A 21,824-nucleotide genomic window follows, 5' to 3' on the forward strand; every position below is an offset into this window, starting at 1 on the left:
TAAATATACTGCTGCCAATCTATTAAAGCTCTTATGCGAAAGCAAACTTCGCCAACACTCATCTGTTGCTTTGTATTCTTCAGAAACACACTGAATTCATGCGCTGAATATGGCAGAGATGCCATTCTCGGCCATGGAGCAGATGTGCATGGCAAAATTTAGAGCATGAGATGACTTAAAATGCCTGGCTTGTCCAGGTGGAGGAAGGTCAAGGGAGAACAAGCCTTCAGTGTTAGGGAGATGCCAGCCATACAACCTTTACAGAGAGAGAGAGTCTATAATTAAAATAGTGCAGCATAATAAAGGGTCTAGAAAGAGACGTTTTATAGCAACTGTAAAAAATAATGAGTTCCTCAACAATAAAGTGTTGAGCACTTTGGGGCGGGAGACAGGTTATACTAGAAGACAGAAAATTAGATGGGGAAAATATAAAAAAAAAAAAGAAAGGACAAACTCAACTACTGTGCTCAAGAAAATATGTATTACTCTGACTACAAAGGACAGAGAGACTCAATTTTCTAGTGTTTGCATTCAACATAGAGTCACAGCACTGTAAAGACCCAGCTATTCACAGAGCTGCAAATTAAAAGATAAGTGTCCTTGAATCCTTGTGTAACTTTAATTATTTGCTCTACTTCCTCTTATACTATGAAAACACAGTCACCAGCACCTACTATCAATTTACAAACATAATTGCTCTCCAGTTTGGGACAAAGCTGTGAATGGTTTCTGAGTTGGCGGATGTGCAATAAAGTAAGAACTCCAGAACTGGGTATCTTAAAAACATCACAGCTCATGTTTTATTCATGTTTATGTGAATCAATAAAGTTAATTTCAATGTTTAATATGAGGCTGTCCTCAAAGTTCAACATCAAGTAGTGTCGTACTTGTTTAATTTCCTTTTCTCAGTGCTGTTTGTATGAGCTAGGGGTGATGCAACATACCCGTATTGACTATTACCATGAGATTTAAAAAACAAAATATTGATATCACGTTCATTATGCACACAAGATTGTATCATGTAAACAATTCTCCAGTTCACCTAGTTACATTTGTATTTTTGGTGTGATTTAGTTCCCCAAAATGCACACTAAAAAAAGTTAAAGATGAATTTGACTGAAAGCACTGATATTATTATCATAATTTTTCCATAGGTAGTGCAATTATATCACTATTGTCAAGTTTCAGGCCATGATAATTGTGCCACCCTTAGGACCAGTATTTCCCAAGATGACCTGTGTTGATCATTTAGGTCACACTTTGCCATTTCTTCTTTGTGTACATGAGCAACTTTCCTTTCCAATTTAGGTTTTTATTTCAAATTTAATTCTATTGACACTGAAATCAGTTGCCATTTAATATCGTCTCGCCTCAGACTTCCAACTATACCTTTCATAAATTGTGAGAAATTTGTTAAATCAATATGGGGGGGAGAAAGACGTATGTAACAGGCTGTAAGACATGGAGAAAAAGATTAAAGCAAGTAGACAGAGCAGCTAAAAAGAAGAAAAGATGCAAGGTACTAACATTAATATTGACAGTGGGTCACCCCGTCTGACTTCTTCCCTGCTGAGCCTGCCCTTGTTCATGTGCCAGCTCAATTAGGCCACAAAGTGCTGCTGCCTGTCCAGTAACAGGACCTGAGTACAGCTGAGTCAGCACTTATCTACCATGAATTTTGTACAGATACAGTAACACAAACCACCTCTGACCATGGTACTGAATAATGTGATTTTTTTAAAGCACGCAAAAGTAAACAGACGAATAAAGAAAAACTACATACATACTATATGTTGTTGCCAAATGTCATTTAGCGGTGTGTCACATAAAAAAGTTTGTCCAGATGTCCAGACATGAAAAGTAGTAGCATCCATTTTGCCACAATCTTACAACAAAATGTTTGAAATGTCCTACTTTGTCATTGCAACAGGGGACCTGACACTGACGCTGTCAATCAAGATAATGCTACATTACCATGTACCTTTGAGGCTCTATTCATGATGCTGATAACAACCCAGGGCCATAACTAAAACAGGACACCCAGGTCATGTCCTTCTCTTTCTTAAGGGTGTCCTTGCATTTTTTCCACAGGACACAATCAGGAATGGAATGAACAGTCTTTTTATATTTTCTAAAAAAGTACAGAATGTAATCACAAAATAAATCAATCTTCAATTAAATTCCTCCAAAAAAGGACGAAAAGGCCGTACTCTAGGTCCTCCCACCCCCTCTCTCTGCTTTAATAGGCTTTGCTGCTTCTCTGTCACATTTACATTTGAAAACCTGCGCATCTATTAGGGCTGAGCCAGGGGACACTGTTGGTCTTTATGCGACAGCTAAAGTAGCCATTATCAGCAGAAAGGAGCAAGAAAAGAGACGAAGTTAATCCGTGTTCTGTAACATTTTCTGTGAGAACGGGAGCAATTTTGAAAAGTTGGGAAACTGCTGTGTATAGGATTCAAAGTTTTCATCTGGGGCGAGCGCCAATTCATCCCATTTGATCCGAGGGGGAACAAAGAGCAGATTAGATGAGAGACATACAAGGTGTCCTCTCGTTTCCTCACTGAATTTCTTTTAAAGGGCTTGTTATATAACTTTCCAAAACTCACCTTCCTCCGTATTAGCTGCCAAAACCAGTGAGACGAGGCTCTTGCTGCATTACCTAATCGGAGGAGTAAATCAAATTTATTGTGGCCATTGAATCTGTAGGAAAACACCTAAATGTCAGATACCAGTATACCTTGACAGACAGAACAGCAGGGCATTGTTTGATGGCTCCAAAGAGAACAGTCTGGGGGAATTGAGTATCTGGAAGACTGCACATTTCATATTTCTAAAAGGCCTTGGCCTGTGTTTAATATTTCATAATCTGAAATGCTCTGTGCACTTTAATCATGACGACAAGGAACTTCCATCAATTACACACAACCCTTGGCAGACTTATCCATTCTGAAGAGGGGAAACGAGATAATTGATCTGTGCACAGGAAGGAAATATGGAATAAAAATACAAATGAGGTGAACACAAAGATACTAAACATTGACACAGTCTTTTTGTTGGAAAAATTGTTATATGCACAGTAAAGTGCAACACACACCGCCGCCGGCGCGGCGCTGTGGCCGTCAAGGGCTGCCCCCCAACACACACTGGCAGCGGTGTGCAGCGGCACCGTCAACATGTATTTCCCACCCCAGCCCTCTAGGTGGCTGTACCTACACTAGTTGCCAACGGTTGCCAACTGCTAGTAACAGAAGAAGAAGAGGAAAAACTTTGAGGCAACAACAACTTGAATTTCACGAGTGAGTTTCTTATCAAAGTCATCTTATTAAAAATTTGAAACAACCGGAGTTGATCCTACGAGACGAGACGTACATAAAAGTCTTTTCTCGCAGCGCCGCCATGAGCGCCGGCCATGCTGGAAATAGAGCAGTGGGCTGAAGCAGAGCGGCGCGGCGCGTCAGCCGGCACCAGTGTGGGTTGGTTCATAGAATATAATGGAGGCGGGCGTTTTGACGCGCGGCGTACGGCGGCGGTGTGTGTTGCACTTAACGGAGGGGTTAAAGTCAACAGGTAGAATAGTTTGAGAGCTTGTGGTGATTGTTTAAAGAACATCCATCTCTGACAAACTACTTGTAAAAAATCAAAATCGTTCATTTAAAGATTCACAAACCCTTAATTTGAAAATAAAGGTGTCTATTTGTTTATTTGTTGTCACTCCGTTAGATTTGCCAGCTCCTCAACTCCTCTTAAAATGTGACGTCTGGAGCTATTGGAATCCACACTATGTTTGACACTTTTTAACCAAATGATCTTTACTCTTTTACTAACATTATTACCTCTAGTTTTGGAGCCAGTACCTTAAAAGAGGCCAGATTTGCCTTTTTTCCATGTCATTTACCATAGAAGCATCTCTAGTCTTCATTGCAGTGAAATCTCTGATTTCTAGGTTAATTCATTACCATTGCCATCATTTAATGGCACAATTGCTTTCTACTGCCTCAAAATGGCAATATGCTAACAATGTGCCTGACCACACCTGAGACCCCTCATGGGTGCACAGATCGGCACAAGTACATTTGGTACGTGGGCGCTGACCATGAAAATGACATCCTTGCTGGTCTGATACTTGCGGTGACAGTTATACTGTGCTGAGCGCCACTTTACACAGGGTGTAAGATAGGGGGCCCTTTATCTTAAAATCTGACAAACCCTCTTTATTCTTTCAGTGTTTCTCTATTCTCCAAAGTCTCATCTTTCGCTCTTATCTTCTCTCCCCTCCCACCCTTCGTCTCTAACTTTTCACTGCCTGACTCAGGCATTGCCTCAGACTCCAGTCAGTGGTGCAGTAATCAACTCTGCAGTGTGAGCATGACTGTCAAACAAAAGGTAGCAAAAGACACAAAAGCTGAACAAAGAAGAAACTTAGCTCAACCCACTCCAGTCAGTAGTTACACATCAAAACTTGTCAAGTCACTTTAAATTTCCAAGCAGCAAACTGGGCCATTTTCTCTTACTATTAGGCTGCAAAGAAAAAAACAATTGTGTCCTAGATGTTACTAGCCTCAGTGTGTGCATGTGTATGTTTGCAAAGTTGTTTAGATGTCTTTTTTGTTTGATTGGGTTGTTGTTTGCGTTACAGAACAGTCTTTAGTGATGAGACAAATCGCTGGAAATCGATAGCAGAAGTTGCAATCACCTGCACATTTACAGTACATCAATGAGGTATTCTGCTGCAAAATATTGAATGTATAAAGTGTTTTCAGTTACGACAATGATGGAAAACATGAACATAAAGAATTGACAACACTTTATACTGCAGGTTCAATTTGTAGTAGGGAAAACTATACTGCAGATAAGCTACAAATGCCCTCAGGGAGGTGAAAACATTAGGTCCTGACCAGGTTGGTGGCTGTAATTCACTCTTTGGCAGTGACAAATCTTTCCCTGAGGGTGACCACAGACACACTTTACCAAACAACAGAAGCTTTCTCAAAAAGTCAAGCTCATGGCAAGGTTTGACCCAGTTCTGAAAGGGCACACCATTAGAATGAACTCAGCGAGTCCCCAAGTGGGAGGATTGTGCATAGCATGACGCCACATATCAGATATCAAAGTATAAACTTGATTGTTTTAGATGTCAGGCATGCCGAGCAAGGCTTGTTAAAATGGACCACACAGAGATGCCACAAATCATTCAGAGTGGTCCACAGAGAAAAGCTTGTGATCTCTCTTTTAAAGACTGCATAGGTCAGGCATATTATTGTGAAGAGGGAAGAAGGGTGTCCAAACAAATTTTGGTGCACCCAAAAGGCTCATTTGTGCCATATGGGTCAGATCTGGAAGAACCCAGTGCAGTTAAAAGTTTCCAAAATGCTACTCTGCGTACCTCCATCAACCCCTGTTTTCTATTCCCACACACTGATGGGATATGTTGAGAAGCCACACAACTATGACAATGAAATTATACACAAAAACAAGCGCAGAGAGCTTGGTAAAGAGGCATTTGGAGGTGAGCTACTCATCGTACATAAACATGAAAGCACAATGCTTGACTGATGGAAGGGTTCCTTCTCTGGGCCAGTGCTACAAAAAGACAAGCCCAGCTCTAGGGTGCATCTCCCTTAGTAAACTAAATATAAAAATAACCTATTGTCTTCCCATCATTTCAAATATCACCCGTTCTCACGCACATTAAAGCAATCATTGTTTGTACTGTAACTACATGGCATTTCACAATAAAATATTAATTTCTCTGATGTTTTACAACAAAGCTGTGTGGAAATTAATCCTCCAAATAGGCCTTTAAAGTCAGCCGCAGTCAGAATTCCTCCCAGACCTCTTCCTGACACACCCACACATGCATCACAGGCATAAACTACAAAAGCCAGCCCCACAACTATAACCGCACCCCTGTAATACCTTATCCATATTCATCCGTGTGGACAGGTAAATACTGGATAATGGATGAGGCTTTAGTCCTACAGTAAACAGTGCAGTTGCACCCTCCTCCGGTCTGGCTAACACCCTCTATAAATGATTCAGGGTGTCACCAAGGGGGGGCAGCCTCATTACCAGACCATGGGACTTGTTGCTACATCTGAGCCCACTTCTTGCTGCATGAGTAATATGCTCCTCATGTTAGACACGCTGCAGGATCCGGTGTCTGTACTGGCAGACCTTTGTGGCACAATCCTGCATATAGCTTGGATTCCTTCACTGTCACTATGACGATTTAACAGAGACAGACGGACACTCTTTTGTACTTTTTGGTTGACACTGTTCTGGATGCATGACAAAAACCTCTTCACCATCACATACCACAGTCTAAAACTTAAGTCTTTTTCTCGACAAAAAATAAAATAAAAAAAATTAAAAAGGAATAAACCTTACCATGGGTACTGAGGAGGAAGGACGATGTCTCAGGTGAGTTAGAAGGGGGCTTCCTCAGGTAGACTCTGAGACAGGTCATCTTGAAGAGAGCATGCTAGCTGCCAGTGCAGACGAGATGGTTTCAGCAACTACAGAGAAGAGAAGAAACGTGATGCCTCTTTGTTGTGCATGTGTGTGTGTGTGTGTGTCACTGTGTACACTTCATGCTTCAGCCAGCTGTAGGATGTGACTGTTACTATAGCTGGCAATTACATTTGTTTCAATCTGCACAATAGGTGAAGGAACAGATACATTTTATAACCCATAATGTCATTAAATATGCATATGCACAATGTGCACAAAGGTTCAAACACTATCGTTCTATATCCTGTACCACTGTCACTCCACAGCTTCCTCATTTACACAAGTGGTGTCGCCTCTGGCCAGGATTCTTTAATTATCTGCCCTAAAAGTGGACTAAATGTAGCTTTAAAGGACATACAGTAATAGCATCATTATTAATTTAGTTATGGCCGTCTATCCATTGGGCAGCAAAAATAGTCATAAAGGGGACAGTGACCCCAAAATCAAAAAATACATATTTTTCTTATGTGTAGTGCTAGTTTTTTGAGTCTAGATTGTTTTGGTGTGAGTTGCCGAATGTTGGCGATATCAGCCGTAGAGATGTCTGCCTTCTTTAGAATATGCTGAAACTAGATGACACACAAAGCAATGTCTCTCTCCAGAAATCATGACCCAGTTACTCATGATAATCCACAGGCCAGCCACCAACCCTTTCACCGTATTGCATCTACTGCTAGCTCATCTAGCACCGCTGTTAACGTTACAGCTCAGCTGAGAAGGACGCCATGTTTACATCTCGCCAAGTCACGAGCACAAGCCTCTTGTCCATGAGTAGATGCACACTTCCTTCTGTGCAGTGATCTCCAACACTTGTCAATTTACACCAAACTATCTAGATTGAAAAAGAACTACAGGTAAGAGAAAAAAATGTTCCTTTTAATTTTAGGATGAACTGTCCCTTTAAATCAATGCAGCATACCCACGGAAACCTGTTTTGCAGGGTACATCTGAATATTTTCTTCTGTTTAATCAACAGAATAAACCTGTTATTTGTTGTTACTAATGAGCCACATGCAGGTGAGAGATGGCTTTGAATGTGAGGTCAAACAGCATCGTTACAGAGAGGGCTGGTTTGTTTAGAACAATTTGGAGCCGACCAAAGAGAATATGAGCTACGTTCACTGTACGGTCACTGCTTCAGCTGTACTTGGCAGCTGTCAGATGGATTTACACTCATTTGACAAATGTACACAGACAAGAGTATAAATAAAATGTGAGAGCCCAAGGTTAATTTAACAACGCCTGCTAGGTGTTCAAGGATTGATCTGGTGGTTCACAGAGGAAAATAACGTCTCTCACGGCTGCTCTGGCAATAAAAGTAAATGCCTTAAAATAACATATAATATATCTTCTTACACATTAAAGACTCTTTTAGTTAAAAAAATATTAGGTGTGAAGTTGAAAAAAAGGCTGGTGCCATATCAAATTAAACCAGCAAGGAAAAAATAATGTGAACAAAAGTTGTCCTTCAGAGCAAACAGAGAGACAAAAGACAAAAACATGTTTTTAATACACAGATTAAATCACCAGCGACTAAGTACTGTAAAATAAATACAACTAAGCCAGTGTTGTGGTTGTGTGGCAATAATCCAGATTACTTTACAGCGTGACTTAACACACCTCTGGGTGAAATGTGACACAACGGCAATAGCTGCAGCACATTATTTTGACGTCTCGCCCAGTGGCAGTGTACCAGTAACCCAGAGATGAACTTCTCTGCTAATCCTGATTACCGCACTGCCCACCCACCAAGAAAGCACACAAATCAAGCTTTATTTAAGGGAGATGAAAATATTCTGGTGGCTGGATTGCGTACTGCTTACCACACACAGTGTCCAAATTCAAATCACAAGTATTGTGCACACGGCATGCTCACAATAGCATGTACTCAGATAACCTATTTTGGGCTGACACAAACATATCTACAATTATCTCTTTCTCCTGCCTCTTGTCCCTTCCTAGGGACTTTTGAAAAGTCATAATCCTTTTCCTTTTTCCTCTCATTTTGTCCCTCCGCAAAAAGCCCCTGATTCATTTGGCTCTTATCAGTTATAGTGAAAGGAAAACAAAGGAGTTTACTGAAACTCATACTTTGCTTCCCTGAAGGGGAAACTGGGCAGATAATGCTACTGTGGCTTGGCATGGTCTGTGTTCAGGCACAGAACTGGACTTCCATATGTCATTCCTCTACAGAGACACAAAATACATACTTTTTAATGCAAAGTCCGTCCAATTTCTTATGTTTCCAGTCCATTAAAACAAATCAAAGTCACACAACTCCTTTCCAATAATAACTTTCTATACTCCCAAATGTTTCCACTATATTACTGTCACCCAGCCCGATAAAAAAGCAAGTTTTACAAGCACATGCTTATGTTTTCTATATGTTTTGTTTTTCTTACAGTATCTGAGGAGAGATTTCATCTTCTTCCAGACTAAATAAGTCAAAACAGGTTATGTTTACACCCATTTTGCAAAAATAATACTTGGAATGCAAACATATGTGGTATGTTTCACTACAAGAGATGATATTTCATTGGCAAGTTATCCGCACACAATCAGACAAACAGCCTGGAGCAAACTGCAGCACACGTGGGGGAACTGATTATTAGATGTTACGAGGTCATCTACAATTGATTTATTAAAAATTAAGTAAAGTTTTGATGCAAACCATAAACACGAAACCTCCACAGGGGGGCAAATACTTTGGTTGGATGGACAGATTTGGCCCGAATGGCCAACATCACAAGCAACAAGTGCCCTGTGGTTTCGACCACATGATACATGTAGCAAAAATCCCTATATCTCTAATAGCATCAGCCATGATATGGAAGTGCAATGTAAAGACATACAGTTTGTGCACGGCAGGGAAGTGTAAGGAGGGGGCAATATCAGGTGCGACTGCAAGAGGAAGGTAGAGGCGAGGGAGACTTAATTAAGATAGTAAAGATAAATAGGAGGGAGCGGGACAAGTTCCTCTGAGAGATGAGTTTTCAATTTGAGGTGGAAGATTGGGGATGACTGTGCAGTTTTGACTGGGGGTAAACTGTAAAGAGAGAAGAGAGACGGCTGTGTGCAGAGAGATGTCCAGATTGCCTCAGGGGACAGCCGAGCACCTGCTGGTAGCACACTGAAGCGCATGGCTGCTTAATCAATTAAGTAACTGACACACTACATATAAGTCTGTTAAATACACAACTGGTAACAATCAAAAGAGATCAGGATGTAAGACACTGGCAGACTAGGTGCAGAACAAATGCTTAATTATAGATGAACTAAAAATAAAGGCAATAAAATTAGAGATTAAACAGACGTTGAAATGACTATTGAAAAGAAATTGTGGAATGAAAAGGAGATTCAAATAAAGCAAGTCAGTAAATATTTGATAAGTATTGTGAAGGAAGTTTTGCAGCTCAAATGTTTTGAAGATTAATTGTAGCTGATCAACAGAAATCTTTGTTTTGTTATAAGCAGTCAGATAAAACAAGCAATCTGAGGGCATCACCCTGGGATCCTTTTTGACAGGCACTTCTCATGTTTTTTTTTTTATATGATTAATTGAAAAATCATCAAAAAGTAAAATCCAATCTGAAGTTCTTTATAAAGCACACTTAAAAACAACAATTGATGAAAGTGCTGTATGATCAAAATTACAATAACTATAAAACAACACAAAACACACAGAGATCAATTTAAATGATGAAGGAAAAATCATAAAAGCAATAACGCAACTATAAAATAATCATTAGTCTCGGCCCTACCAATTTTACAAAAGAAATGATATCTTTTGTTGAAAGTCTACAAAGTACGATGGGCATAGAGCCAATTTCTTACAGGGTTAGGGGGGTTAAATGTTAAATGTTTATCATGTTGAAAAGGGGACATTGTCTGTAGAGCAGTAGTGGTCAGTAGTAGAATAGTTTGTTTTCAAAAATATTGTTGTCTCCTCTCACATAAGCTCTAATGCTAAAGGTGTGCTTATTCTCCAGCCCATTTCCTACCACCTTTGGCACCAATGAGGGGATATTGCTCATTAATCATTTCTGACACCTAAATTTCTTTGAGCAGCATTTTGTTTCCTGCCTTGAACCATGTCTTACTTTCTGAATATGCAATCTCTTCATCCAATAAACCCATGAATCTGTTATTCATTTCAGGATGACATAGTGCTTTTATGAGGCTCAGGAACGGCTTGAAGGGGTCAGGCTCACAGACAGCGCCACGATGATGCTGTAAATCCCTTGGGTCCATATAGAGCAATATAGCTTGCTGCATTCTCAGTGTTCCTGTCCTGTTTGTTTGATGTGTCAGTGTGAGAGTCAGTATTCAAAATGGTAGTTCAACACACTTTGCTCCAGGTGTCGGAGTGTCTATGTGGAGTCCTTCGTAAATGTCTTTGGAGAATATTCAGCAGGATATGGAGAAAAATGCTTATGTAGGCTGCACTTTTTACTCCAGTACAGTTATTTTTGCAGCCACAGGCACAAGTTAGAAGAAATGCAGAACATTTCTAAACTAGACCCCTGATCTGATGGCCAAACAGTAATCAAGACAAGCAACATGGCAAGGTTATTTGAGGTCTGAAAGTATTTCACTGCTGGAAAGAGGGCCTTTTAAACATCAAGGCTAAAACAAGGCTGTCTATGCAGTAGAAACACACACATACTTTGGAAATTGGTGCTACAGAAACAGACAAAACAGAGAAAACGTACATTTTGCTCAAGAGGAAGAACAACTTCAACCACCAGAATGCACTGCACCGCACTAGACCAATAAATGCTCTTGCTGGTGGGTGACGTAATGCGAACACATCCATCTGAAACAATGGCAGCCGGCTGCCAATAAATGATCTTGTATAACAGTTAAACAGCAAGCCAATACATGTGTCTGAAGACATTTGAGGTGAACAATAGGCAACTCAGTGACAGAATCATGGTTTATATTTGATCGGTGCTGCCTAGTTTTATCGTTTGATTTGGGGTATTTTTTGGCCTCCATTTTCACTATGCAGGAAACAGTATGGTGCCCACTTCCTGTTCACAAACTCTCACTACTACAGCTAACAATGGCATTAAAATATGTTTCTAAAAACATTGTAGGCAAAAAAAGGGCAACACAGTAATATTATATTCAATCAGCACTGCATAGTTTTACTGTTTGATCAGATTTCGGTCCAAGTTTGAGAGAAAGAGAGGGGCAGGTCTATCTCTGGATCTGGTTCTATAGTCTTTGTGTGCGTAACGGCAGCATGGGTGGTGGGCAATATGAATATGCAGAAGTACAGCCTGTAGTTCAAGCAATAGCCCAAGAGCCTGCAAAACTCTGGTGGATTATGTAAATTACGTCATCCGCCTGAATTTCGCGGGCCAGTGAGGTGGGATATCTAAGCACCAGTTAGATGCAGGAAAGTTTGCCACAATTCATTTACAGATATTACCATTATTGTTTTGATTAAAAGCTGGTTGAAAATCAGCAAAGTATCCCTTTAAAGGGACATTGTGTAACATTTTCAGTTGTTTATTGGCAAAAATTGATGTCTGCATTCATAAATATGTCATCACTGGTGTACTATTACCTCCACCAATAATCTGACTTATTCTCATAAAAGGAGAATTTCGGATTTGTTTGTACATTGTGCGGGTAAGTCGTCTGTGGGGTTCCATTACGTTTCGCCATCTTGAGAATACACCGACCAGCAAGGGACATACAGCACTGCCTTCGGCGTTTTCGTTGAGAGCCAGGCCAGCACTGCGTGACTGAGGAGCCGAAGGAGAGGAGCAAGAGGCACTTCGCTACTACCCTGGCAAATTTGAAACAAAGTCCCACTCTTTGAGCATAATGCAGGATCATGCATATGCAGCATCATGGGAGACGGAATCCTTGTCGCCAAGAAAGCGCAAAAGGGAATAGAGAAGGCAGCGTGACCGGCGAATTAAAAAACATGAAGGCCCACATCGGGGTAGCCTTTCCCAGGTAGAGAGAGCTGCTGAGGGAGAATGGTAATGCAATCACAGGCCAGCGCTGCTGTTGGCTGTTAGCCGCTGTTAGCGGCCAGTCGCTAACAGCCTCATCCCTCTCCTCGCATCACTGCGCCGCTGTTAGCCGCTGTTAGCCGCTGTTAGCGCTGGCCTGTGATTGTATTACCTTTCTCCTTCAGCAGCTCTCTCCACCTGGGAAAGGCAACCCCAGTGCTGACCCTTGTTTTTTTAATTCGCCGGTCACGCTGCCTTTTTGATTCCCTTTTGCACTTTCTTGGTGACGAGGATTCCGTCTCCCGTGATGCTGCATAATACATGCATACCTGCATTATGCTCAAAGAGTGGGACTTTGTTATGCGACAGTAGTGCCACTGGCCACTAACAGCTGTTAGCGGCGCAGTAATGCGAGGAGAGGGATGAGGTGTGTGAGGTTGAGCCACTTGTCAGTTGTCAAAGGACAAGACGTGATTGGTTTGTTTCAATTTACATCCGCCCCAACAGTCCTACATTGTAAACACAGCCATAGCTTTTTGATACACAGTGGCTACAGTTGTTGCAATACGTGTTTGAAACAGTGAGGCGCTAGAGTGTGCCATCTGTTTGAATGCAATATATGATTTCAGCATTAGATGGGAGAAATTCCTACACACTGTGGCTTTAAGGTTACTGAAAGGAAATGCCAGCATGTGAGGAGGTTGTTTGTGCTTACGACCACAGCCATCAACCAACTGTGTTTTGAGGCATAAACAAACTTAAAAGGACAAATCATCTTTCTCCTATTTTATACCTCCAGCTGCCAGGAGTGGCTCTTTCAGAAAATCTTTACCCTGCCCTTTCGGTGAATGTAAAAGAGCACACTGAATGGCAATCACTTATCATTGCTAAAATGTGGAACCAATTTTCAGCCTGCCAACCTTTTTTTTTTTTTTTTTTTTACAAATTTCCTATCTGTATTTTATTCTTTACAGCTGCACTAAACTATTTTCCATTACGCTCAGAATAACACGCCTATTCGGCACAAATCTGTGCACAAGTGAAGATGAGTTTTACTGAAGTCAGTACAAAAGGTGCGGAGGACAAATCATCCAGAAAGATGTGTGTTTTGCTATTTTTAGAGATGAAACATCCCACAAGTCAGAAAGTAGCTCACGTAGTCATTCATTCATTTGTTAAGGAGGTGAAAGTGTCTACAGAGGACTTAACTGATCCACATTTGTTCACTCTGCTCCCGCTATATCTGCAACACTGCTGACTGTGCAGGAAGCTTTGATGGTATGTGAATTTGTTAATGTATATTCCAATTACAGATTAAATCTTCATCGTCCCATATTCCATTTAGTGTATCTGATTCTAGGTACATCATCATGCTTATTGTAGCTCTCTTTTCCTGCCTTAATATTACACAACTTTTTTTTATGCAGTAATTGAAAGAAAACCCTACTGAAGGCAAATTAAATACATTTTAGAAAAAAAAAACGTGTATTTATGCTAATAGAAAAGTAGCTTCTCACATTAAAAAACATTACTTCTTAAATAAATGTATGAAACAACATGCATTTGTCTTGTGTTGATGACATCTTTAAAGACTGTTAAGTCATTTCAGTAAGTATTTGATCTTTTGTCCACATTTCAGTATATTAGGCTACATTAAAACAAAAACACATCAGAAATAACCTACTGAAACATACAAGTTAATAATATAATAATCCTGAGGCAGTCAAAACAACATTTAGTGCATCTTAAAGTTTTGAAAAAAAAGACAATGGCGCATCCTACTGGGCATATTGTGAAATACAATTTGTAGTGTGCACTGTCAGTTCAATGCACAACAAATTATTACATTGTACCTACTTCTACACCTCAGAATGGTAGAAGCCCCACATAGATAGGTAAAAAACATCTACTTTGGGTTGCAACTGCAAATAAAATGGATACAATACATGCATTTTATATGTCAGCTTATTTAAAATGTGGCAATATACATTCAAATATATCTCTGATGAATTTAATCAATACATAATGTATTAAGGAGCTGCTTAAAAATCTCAGCTTATCTCAGGCTTCTTACTATAATGTTATACGTTGTTTGTACATCTACTCAAATGTTGATGTGGGCTTAGCTGCTTCATGTTTAATATTGTTTCATTACCCCACCATTATCTATCATTGCATGACTGCCAACTTCATATAGGATTGTTTTAAGCACAAATTCTACTGATGATGTAGGGGATGTGGAAATCATTATGTTGCGTACAAATGTTAATTTAAAGGGATCGAGACATCTGTCTGCACTATGACACTTAATCCTACAAACAGGACTGTGCGGAGCCTGTTATTTCTACAGTTGCTTTGTCATGTTCAACTAGTCACATGCTGTAAAGTTAAACACAACATACTGTACATAATTACAGTAAAGTCCCGCAAACAGCACTTTATCCTATAAATCACTAATAACAATGAGAGCAGAGAAACAGGTGAGAGGTAAGTACAGAGGTGAGTTTTACTCTTAAACTACTCCAAACTGGATGAATACAATAACACACACACACAAGTAAAAGTCCATAACATCTAACAAAATGCCACGGTAACAAAGAGTGAAATATAGCTTGTAATGTTAAATTATATGTTTAAAGGTCCAGTGTTTAGGATTTAGGGGCATGTACTGACAGAAATTAAATATAACAGTATGTTATCTTTAGTGTATAATCAACTTAAAATAACAGTCATCGTGATTTTGTTACCTTAGAATTAGCTATTTATATCTATGTGGGAAGTGGGTCCTCATCCACACACTGCCATGTTCCAAAAACAGTTCAGAACAGGCAAACAAAAAAATGGTTGTAGAAAGGGCCATTCGCACTTTTTCATGTCAGCCACCATAATTAGAAACCCCTACACGACGAGAAGCATCGGCAAAACACTTTTCTTTTTTTTTTTTTTACATGAAACTGCTTTACTCAATGTTTTCACCCTTTTGAATTAACGGGTCCATTTCTTCTGGAGACAAAGAGACCTCCATGTATAATACAGCTCTTGGTAAAAACCTCACGAACGCCTGGATCTTAAATTATCATAGGAAAAAGGTGAGCACACATAAGCAGGTGCTGTGCTAGCAGCTCGTCTCTGCTCAGCTGAACAGTATCAGAGAAACACTGATTTGTAACATGAAACTGCTTTATTCAGTGTTTTTACTGTTTTTAATCATGTGGTCTGTTTGTTTTGGAGTGGAAGAGACCTCTGTGGCTAAATCAGCTCCCAGTAAAAATCTCCTCAACACTGAACACTAAAGGAATCCTAACAGGGAGTTCACACTTGAGAAGTTTCAGCTGATTGCAATCTGCAGTCCTCAATGTTAGATGCCCCTAAATCCTACTCACTGCTCCTTTCAGTGTGTCTGACTAGACCCTTTGGTGATTTTGGAGGGATGTGCGTGGATGTGTCATATTGATCATATTGTATTATTTGAGTTGACAAATTAATCATCGGCTGCAAAATGAAGACGTTTACCTGGTTTCCAAAGCTGTTCTTGAACTTTTGAGTCATTTGGATCACAGACCTTGTTAAGCACCTGCAAAAACACACACACACACACATACACACAAACACAAATACACGCACACAGGTGGTCTGATAAATACTAATTAAGTTTTAAAGGCATTTCAAGATGCTTCAAAGACTCTTCTGCACAGTAAAGATATTCTCTAAACTAAACCCAAGTTTCCCATGTTGGTGAACTCTAACCTACTTTGTACTGAAACTGCTGCACAACAAATTCCCTCGGGATTTAGTTTTATATCATTTCATCTTATTAAATAAAACAAAGATGGCAGCCGTTATGGACAAACTTTTCCCTCGTCTGAAGCTGTAAAGCAAAAAAAATACAAATGTTTATCATTATTGTCGTATTGAAGTATAAACTAATTAGGCTAAATGATAATGCACCTTTCGATTTATTTATAATGTCTCTACCTGCCGCCATCTTGGTTTGGCTGAACTAATTAAGAATTTAGTGATGGGTTAAAATATTTTACTGTGTAGCCTGACACTGAAATTAGTCATTTTTGTTCCAGCCAAGAGTTACTGGTATCCCGAAATAACTTAAAAACAGCCGTAATTGCTTGTCAATTATTCTGCTGGGCTTTTTAAACGTCGACTTGTATTTAAGAGGGGAAAAAAGATAGTAAGCTAGCTCTGTGCCTCGAATTATCAATACAAAAAACGTGTGGCACTGCTGTCACTCATATAACCTACCTTTTAAGTTGAAGTAGAAAATAGTTTTCAGGTCAGATGACAAGTGAAGATACTGTTTTAACTGCCTTATCGAGCAAATGCGTACTTGCTAACCCTGCGTGGAATTCACATCAACGGTAATTCAATGATATATGCATTAGAAACTTTGCGGTGGCACGATGCCAGAAGCTGTTGAACAGCCTAAGCGAACTGCGCATGCGCCTCAGGCTACCATGGCAACTAAGTTTGGAACGTGTATCAACCAACGTTTCCAACGTAAATTTGAACGTAGAGCTGTGCCATGGTTGGGAGTCATATTTACGCTAACTCTGTTGTCTCATGTAACAATTATAACCACTATCATTGTGTGGATATTAGAAAGTTGTGCCAATGAATATCGACTTCAGTTAAATGACACGGATAACGTTAACTAACTAGTCACACCCGGAAGTACAGGTTAGTGGGGAGGAAGTTCTTCACACGCAAGTGAGTTAGCAAGCAACGTTAGCAACTTGATGGCTCTCACTGTGTTCCAAAAAACTCAGTGACGTTGTTGTTGAATTTAGTTATATTTTACTGATATCACTTGACTGTGTTTGATAAGGCACTGGTCACTAGTCGTTTATGAAAGGGGCTATGAAAACGTAATTATTCCCGTTGCTTTGATTGTAGCTAACGTTAGATTTCACGTAAGGGCTTCTGTGGATACCATCAGCTTATAGAAACTTAGTACAATCATAAAGAGCAAAAACAATAATTTTGATCAAGACTAGGAGTGCAGCGCTATTTGCTATTGTACAGGATCACCGCTGACAATGTTACAGATTGATCCCTGACAAGAGAAGAGTAAAAAGACAATAACTACACGTTCGTTCATGTATCCTTGACAGACATGGAGTTTCTCCCAGTACTTGACCCCCTAGATAAGCCCAAAGAGGGATTGTGGTGAGTAAATTCACATCAGATATATGCTCTTGTGATGTAAGGAGCTTACTTTCTTTTTACCTTGCTGAAATTGTTTTGTTGTCAACAGGTATTCTTTGATGCCCAGGGGAGATGCTCCAGGTGTTAGTGTGGGTCACACCTGCACATTTATCCCATCTGCAGATGGAGGAAAAGGAAGAGTCTGTATTGTTGGAGGAGCCAACCCCAGCGGCACTTTGTCAGATTCCCATATCATAGATCTAGGTAAAAAATATCTGCAAAAAAAACTATAGGCAGGAATATTGCATCTGCATAACTGTTTTACAAGCTGTTCACCAAAAACATACAAGAAAAAATATTGAAGTACTTGCACTGATTTGACTGCAGGTACATTTCAGCCATATCTGGGCTTTTGTAGATACCATCAGTTGTTTGAGGACTTGTTTCAGACATCACAAGTGATCAGTGTGTAATCTATTAGTCATGAAATCCCAATCAACACTGAATTGTGACATTTACATTAAGTGTAAGGTTGTAAAAATGTTTAATATTTTGTGCTGAATTTGTTAAAGTACTTTTTAACCATGACCTAAAGTTAATATCAGGGGGTCAAGCATTTTGTACTGTGTCATTTCTCATGGCACTGCATGGGTGAAACACATTCATTATTTGGTATGTGCTTGGCAGTGCCATTAGCGTGTTCTCTTCGTATTCATATCATAGGAGTTTCTGTGCATTTTTGTCCTTTCTGACTCCACCAGACAATCATGAATGGGACATCCCAGAGTGGAGAGGTTTCAAGTCACGGTATGAACACTGCAGCTTTGTGCCAGAGAGCTGCCCTCAGAGCCTGTGGGTGTTTGGAGGGGCACAGCAGACTGGCAATCACAATAGTATCCAGAATATGCAGCTACAAGGTAAATCCCAATTTAAGTTCACCCAGTACTCTGTAATGTTCATTAGCAGCATAGCTCAATGGTGATTTCACAGATTAACACAACCTCGCTCAAAGAGGAGATACTGATTCAGTGTATAAAATCATCTGCTGTAGTGTTTGCTTGCAGACTCTTTTCATCAGACATGTTTGTCACATTTCAGATGGAGATGAAGAGTCTACTCAGGCAACAATGCCACTTGGTTTTTAAATGTGTTGTAACCAATTTCTTTACTGTGTTATGGCCAGACAGTGATTGAACAGTATGTGACCATAGGTTTCTGTTAACTGAGTATGATCCACTCTTTACATGTGTGTCCAGACAGTGGGTCTCAGTGGAAGAATGTATCGGTGAATGGCAGCCCCCCCAGTCCCAGGACATACCATGGCAACTCAGCCTGCATAGAGGACAAACTGTATGTCTTTTCTGGTGGGGAAGCAGGAGCTGCACCTGTCTCAGACCCCAAACTTCATGTCTTTGACACAGGTTTGTGCTGAACTAACCACCTGCTTAAAGTAATTGTATCTCCAACATCCACTAAATCTTTGTACAAGATTTTACCACAAACACTGAGGCACTTTGCCCCACAGGCCCTCAGAGGAAATTATTTTTTAATTGGATGATCCTGGACATATAATATAGTCATAATCAGTCAGTCTTAGTGGCCATTTTGTAGCGTGACCAGCGTGACACACCGCAGGTGATGCAGCTGTGCCAGGCAAGCACATATGTGTTTTGTTAAATTCCTGTTGCCTCAACTCCTCTCTCCTTGTGTCTCTTTCTTGCTTCCTCTGCTTGCACCTCAGGTAGGGAGGGCTAAGACATGAGTGAAGGAGGCAAGGAAAGGAATAAAAGATGTATAATGTGAAATGAGAAAAGCCTTGTGACTGTGCTTGATTGACATCTCTCTGAATGCCCTCTTACTTTTGTTGCACACATCTGGCATAACTGCTCTCAACTTCAGTTGAGGTCTAATGAAGAAGAAGAATTTAGTACCTATGTGGGTGCAGGAGGCTTTGAAAATTAATTTCACACTGTAAGCATCCGGTCTGTAAGATGATTAGAAATATTTCTGATTTCAAAAATTACAAAATGAGCATCAATACCAAAGAAATTATACCAAAATAATTTGATAAGAAAAAGTAACATAGTTTTTGATCTAGTTCAATTAAAACAGTTATTGATAAATGATATAATTAGAGGCTTTTTCACAGCATATATTGTAATCTATCACTGTAATTAATAGTGGCAGCAGTTCATTTAGTTGTCTGTTACAGGACCCTGTGTTTTTGTGTGTGAACGCTCACTGGCATTGTTTTCCAGGACACTTGATGTAATGAATCCATTCTCAATCTTTTTTAGAAACTCCTGCACTTTTCCGCCAATAAAAATTTGGATGTGGTTATCCTCAGTTTAAAGAACTGGAATGCATACCCTATGAGCAGATCCATAGATTAGAGTTGTTGGGGAAGAAAAGAGTGAATGTAAGCTTTACTTTTTGCTATGTGACTCCTTATTAAACCTCCAGTTATCGTTCACAACGAATGTCAACCAAATTGACATTTGAAATACCATGCAATGCATTGTTCCTTAGTTTATTCTGACATCAGAATCAGAATCAGAAATACTTTATTGATCCCCGAGGGGAAATTATTTATGTTACAGGTGCTCCTTGCAAGAGAGGAAAGATTCGTGAAAATATAAGAAATTTAAACAATAGTATTTACAAATATATAGTTAAATAAAGAGGAATTATTAACAAACATAAACGTAAATATATATGTGTGTGTATATATATATATATATATGTATATATATATATATATTGTGTCAGGGTGAATGGGGTTATTGCACAAGTTATATTGGATTATTGCAGTGTGTGTGAAAAAGTCTCAGGGCCACTCAGAGGGAGGAGTTGTACAGTTTGATGGCCACAGGCAGGAATGATTTCCTGTGGCGCTCAGTGGTACATCTTGGTGGTATGAGTCTCCCACTGAAAGTACTCTTGTGCCTGACCAGCACATGGTGGAGTGGGTGTGAGACATTGTCCAAGATAGTTCATCGATTAGACAGCATCCTCCTCTCCGACACCACCATCAGAGAGTCACACTCCGTTCCCACAACAGTTTGTTGAGTCTGTTGGCGTCCGCCACCCTCAGCTTGCTGCATGTCATGATGTCAGCAATAACTAAATATGTGATAGCTTTTACCTTTTTATGTCCCCAGTGTCCTCCACCTGGTCCCAGCCAGAAACACAAGGCAGAAACCCGCCGGCCAGACACGGCCACGTTGTCGTTGCAGTGGGTTCAAAGATCTACATTCATGGAGGAATGGCTGGAGAAAAATTCTACAAGGATATGTTCTCTCTTGACACAAGTAAGTAAGCCTGAACTCTCCTGAATCATAATAAGAGGATCCAAATTGATCTATTTCCCAGCTGCATCTATCTCAGATCATCATACTGCATGAAAATGTGAAGCCTTAGAACTTGGGAATGCCAAGCTTGCTTTGTTTGAAATAAAACCATGTGTCTACTGTTTAAAGGCAGCATGAAGTGGGAGAAGGTGCAGGCTAAAGGAGACATTCCACCAGGAGTAGCAGCCCACTCAGCCCTGGTGCTGGGCAAGAGCATCTACATTTTTGGGGGGATGACTGCAGATGGAGCCGGCAACTCCATGTACAGATTCAACACAGGTATGTATCTTTTCAGAACTGCCCTAGCAGTATGTGACAGAATATTCATACTTAATGTCATATGAAACACTTTATTACTACATCTATGACTCAATGACTGCTGTGGTGCAATTCAGTTCATAATGAAAGTGTAACAAACTTTTGTGTTATACTTCCTGTTTGTAGATAAAAGTAGGTGGGTCCTCATGAAGTTTGAAGGGGATATGCCACCCAACCGCCTGGACCATTCTATGTGTTTATTGCCATGGAAGGTGCGTGGTGAGGGGAATGGAGAAGAGGAACAAGCCAACAGCCCAGCAGGCTCAGAGACAATAAATCTAGCCTTTGTATTTGGAGGAATGGACACTCAGGGTGTCATTCATAATGACTGTATTGTGACTGTGGTGTCTTGATGTTGAAATAGTCATTTAGTTGTAATAAAATGTTTGTGAAGTACTACTTGTATTTGTTATTTTATTTAAAAAACCCGAAACTGGATCAGTTGGGGGTTTTTTTTGAACATGTACTTATGATAGTGAAATGAACATTAATAAGCAACTTTACTAGAGTT

General features: G+C 40.0%; 2 protein-coding genes across 4 annotated transcripts in view; one reads left to right on the forward strand and one right to left on the reverse strand.

Annotated features, from left to right (window-relative positions):
* Positions 1-16,846, reverse strand: part of rgs3a (regulator of G protein signaling 3a) — a 205,048-nt gene extending 188,202 nt beyond the window's left edge. The window contains exons 1-3 of the mRNA XM_033646286.2: positions 16,743-16,846; positions 15,999-16,059; positions 6,391-6,518 (exon numbers count right to left, since the gene is read on the reverse strand). Of these exons, the coding sequence (XP_033502177.1) occupies positions 6,391-6,469 (79 nt within the window). The 5' untranslated portion in view covers positions 6,470-6,518; positions 15,999-16,059; positions 16,743-16,846. The remainder of the gene's footprint in view (positions 1-6,390; positions 6,519-15,998; positions 16,060-16,742) is intronic.
* A 157-nt stretch (positions 16,847-17,003) lies between these two features.
* Positions 17,004-21,707, forward strand: rabepk (Rab9 effector protein with kelch motifs). 3 transcript variants are annotated; one of them, XM_033646514.2, is made up of 8 exons: positions 17,004-17,207; positions 17,612-17,666; positions 17,755-17,909; positions 18,407-18,562; positions 18,902-19,066; positions 20,807-20,956; positions 21,125-21,274; positions 21,440-21,707. In XM_033646514.2, exons 2-8 carry the CDS (start codon positions 17,614-17,616, stop codon positions 21,664-21,666), a joined length of 1,056 nt encoding a protein of 351 aa, XP_033502405.1. In that variant the 5' UTR covers positions 17,004-17,207; positions 17,612-17,613; the 3' UTR covers positions 21,667-21,707. The 3 variants fall into 3 exon arrangements, with proteins under 3 accessions (XP_033502405.1, XP_033502404.1, XP_033502406.1); XM_033646513.2 differs by having other exon boundaries at positions 17,004-17,177; XM_033646515.2 differs by lacking the exon at positions 17,004-17,207 and adding an exon at positions 17,214-17,365.
* The last annotated feature ends 117 nt before the right edge of the window (positions 21,708-21,824 follow it).

The sequence above is a fragment of the Epinephelus lanceolatus genome, chromosome 19 (genome assembly GCF_041903045.1).
Source record: "Epinephelus lanceolatus isolate andai-2023 chromosome 19, ASM4190304v1, whole genome shotgun sequence".
Lineage (NCBI taxonomy): Eukaryota > Metazoa > Chordata > Actinopteri > Perciformes > Serranidae > Epinephelus > Epinephelus lanceolatus.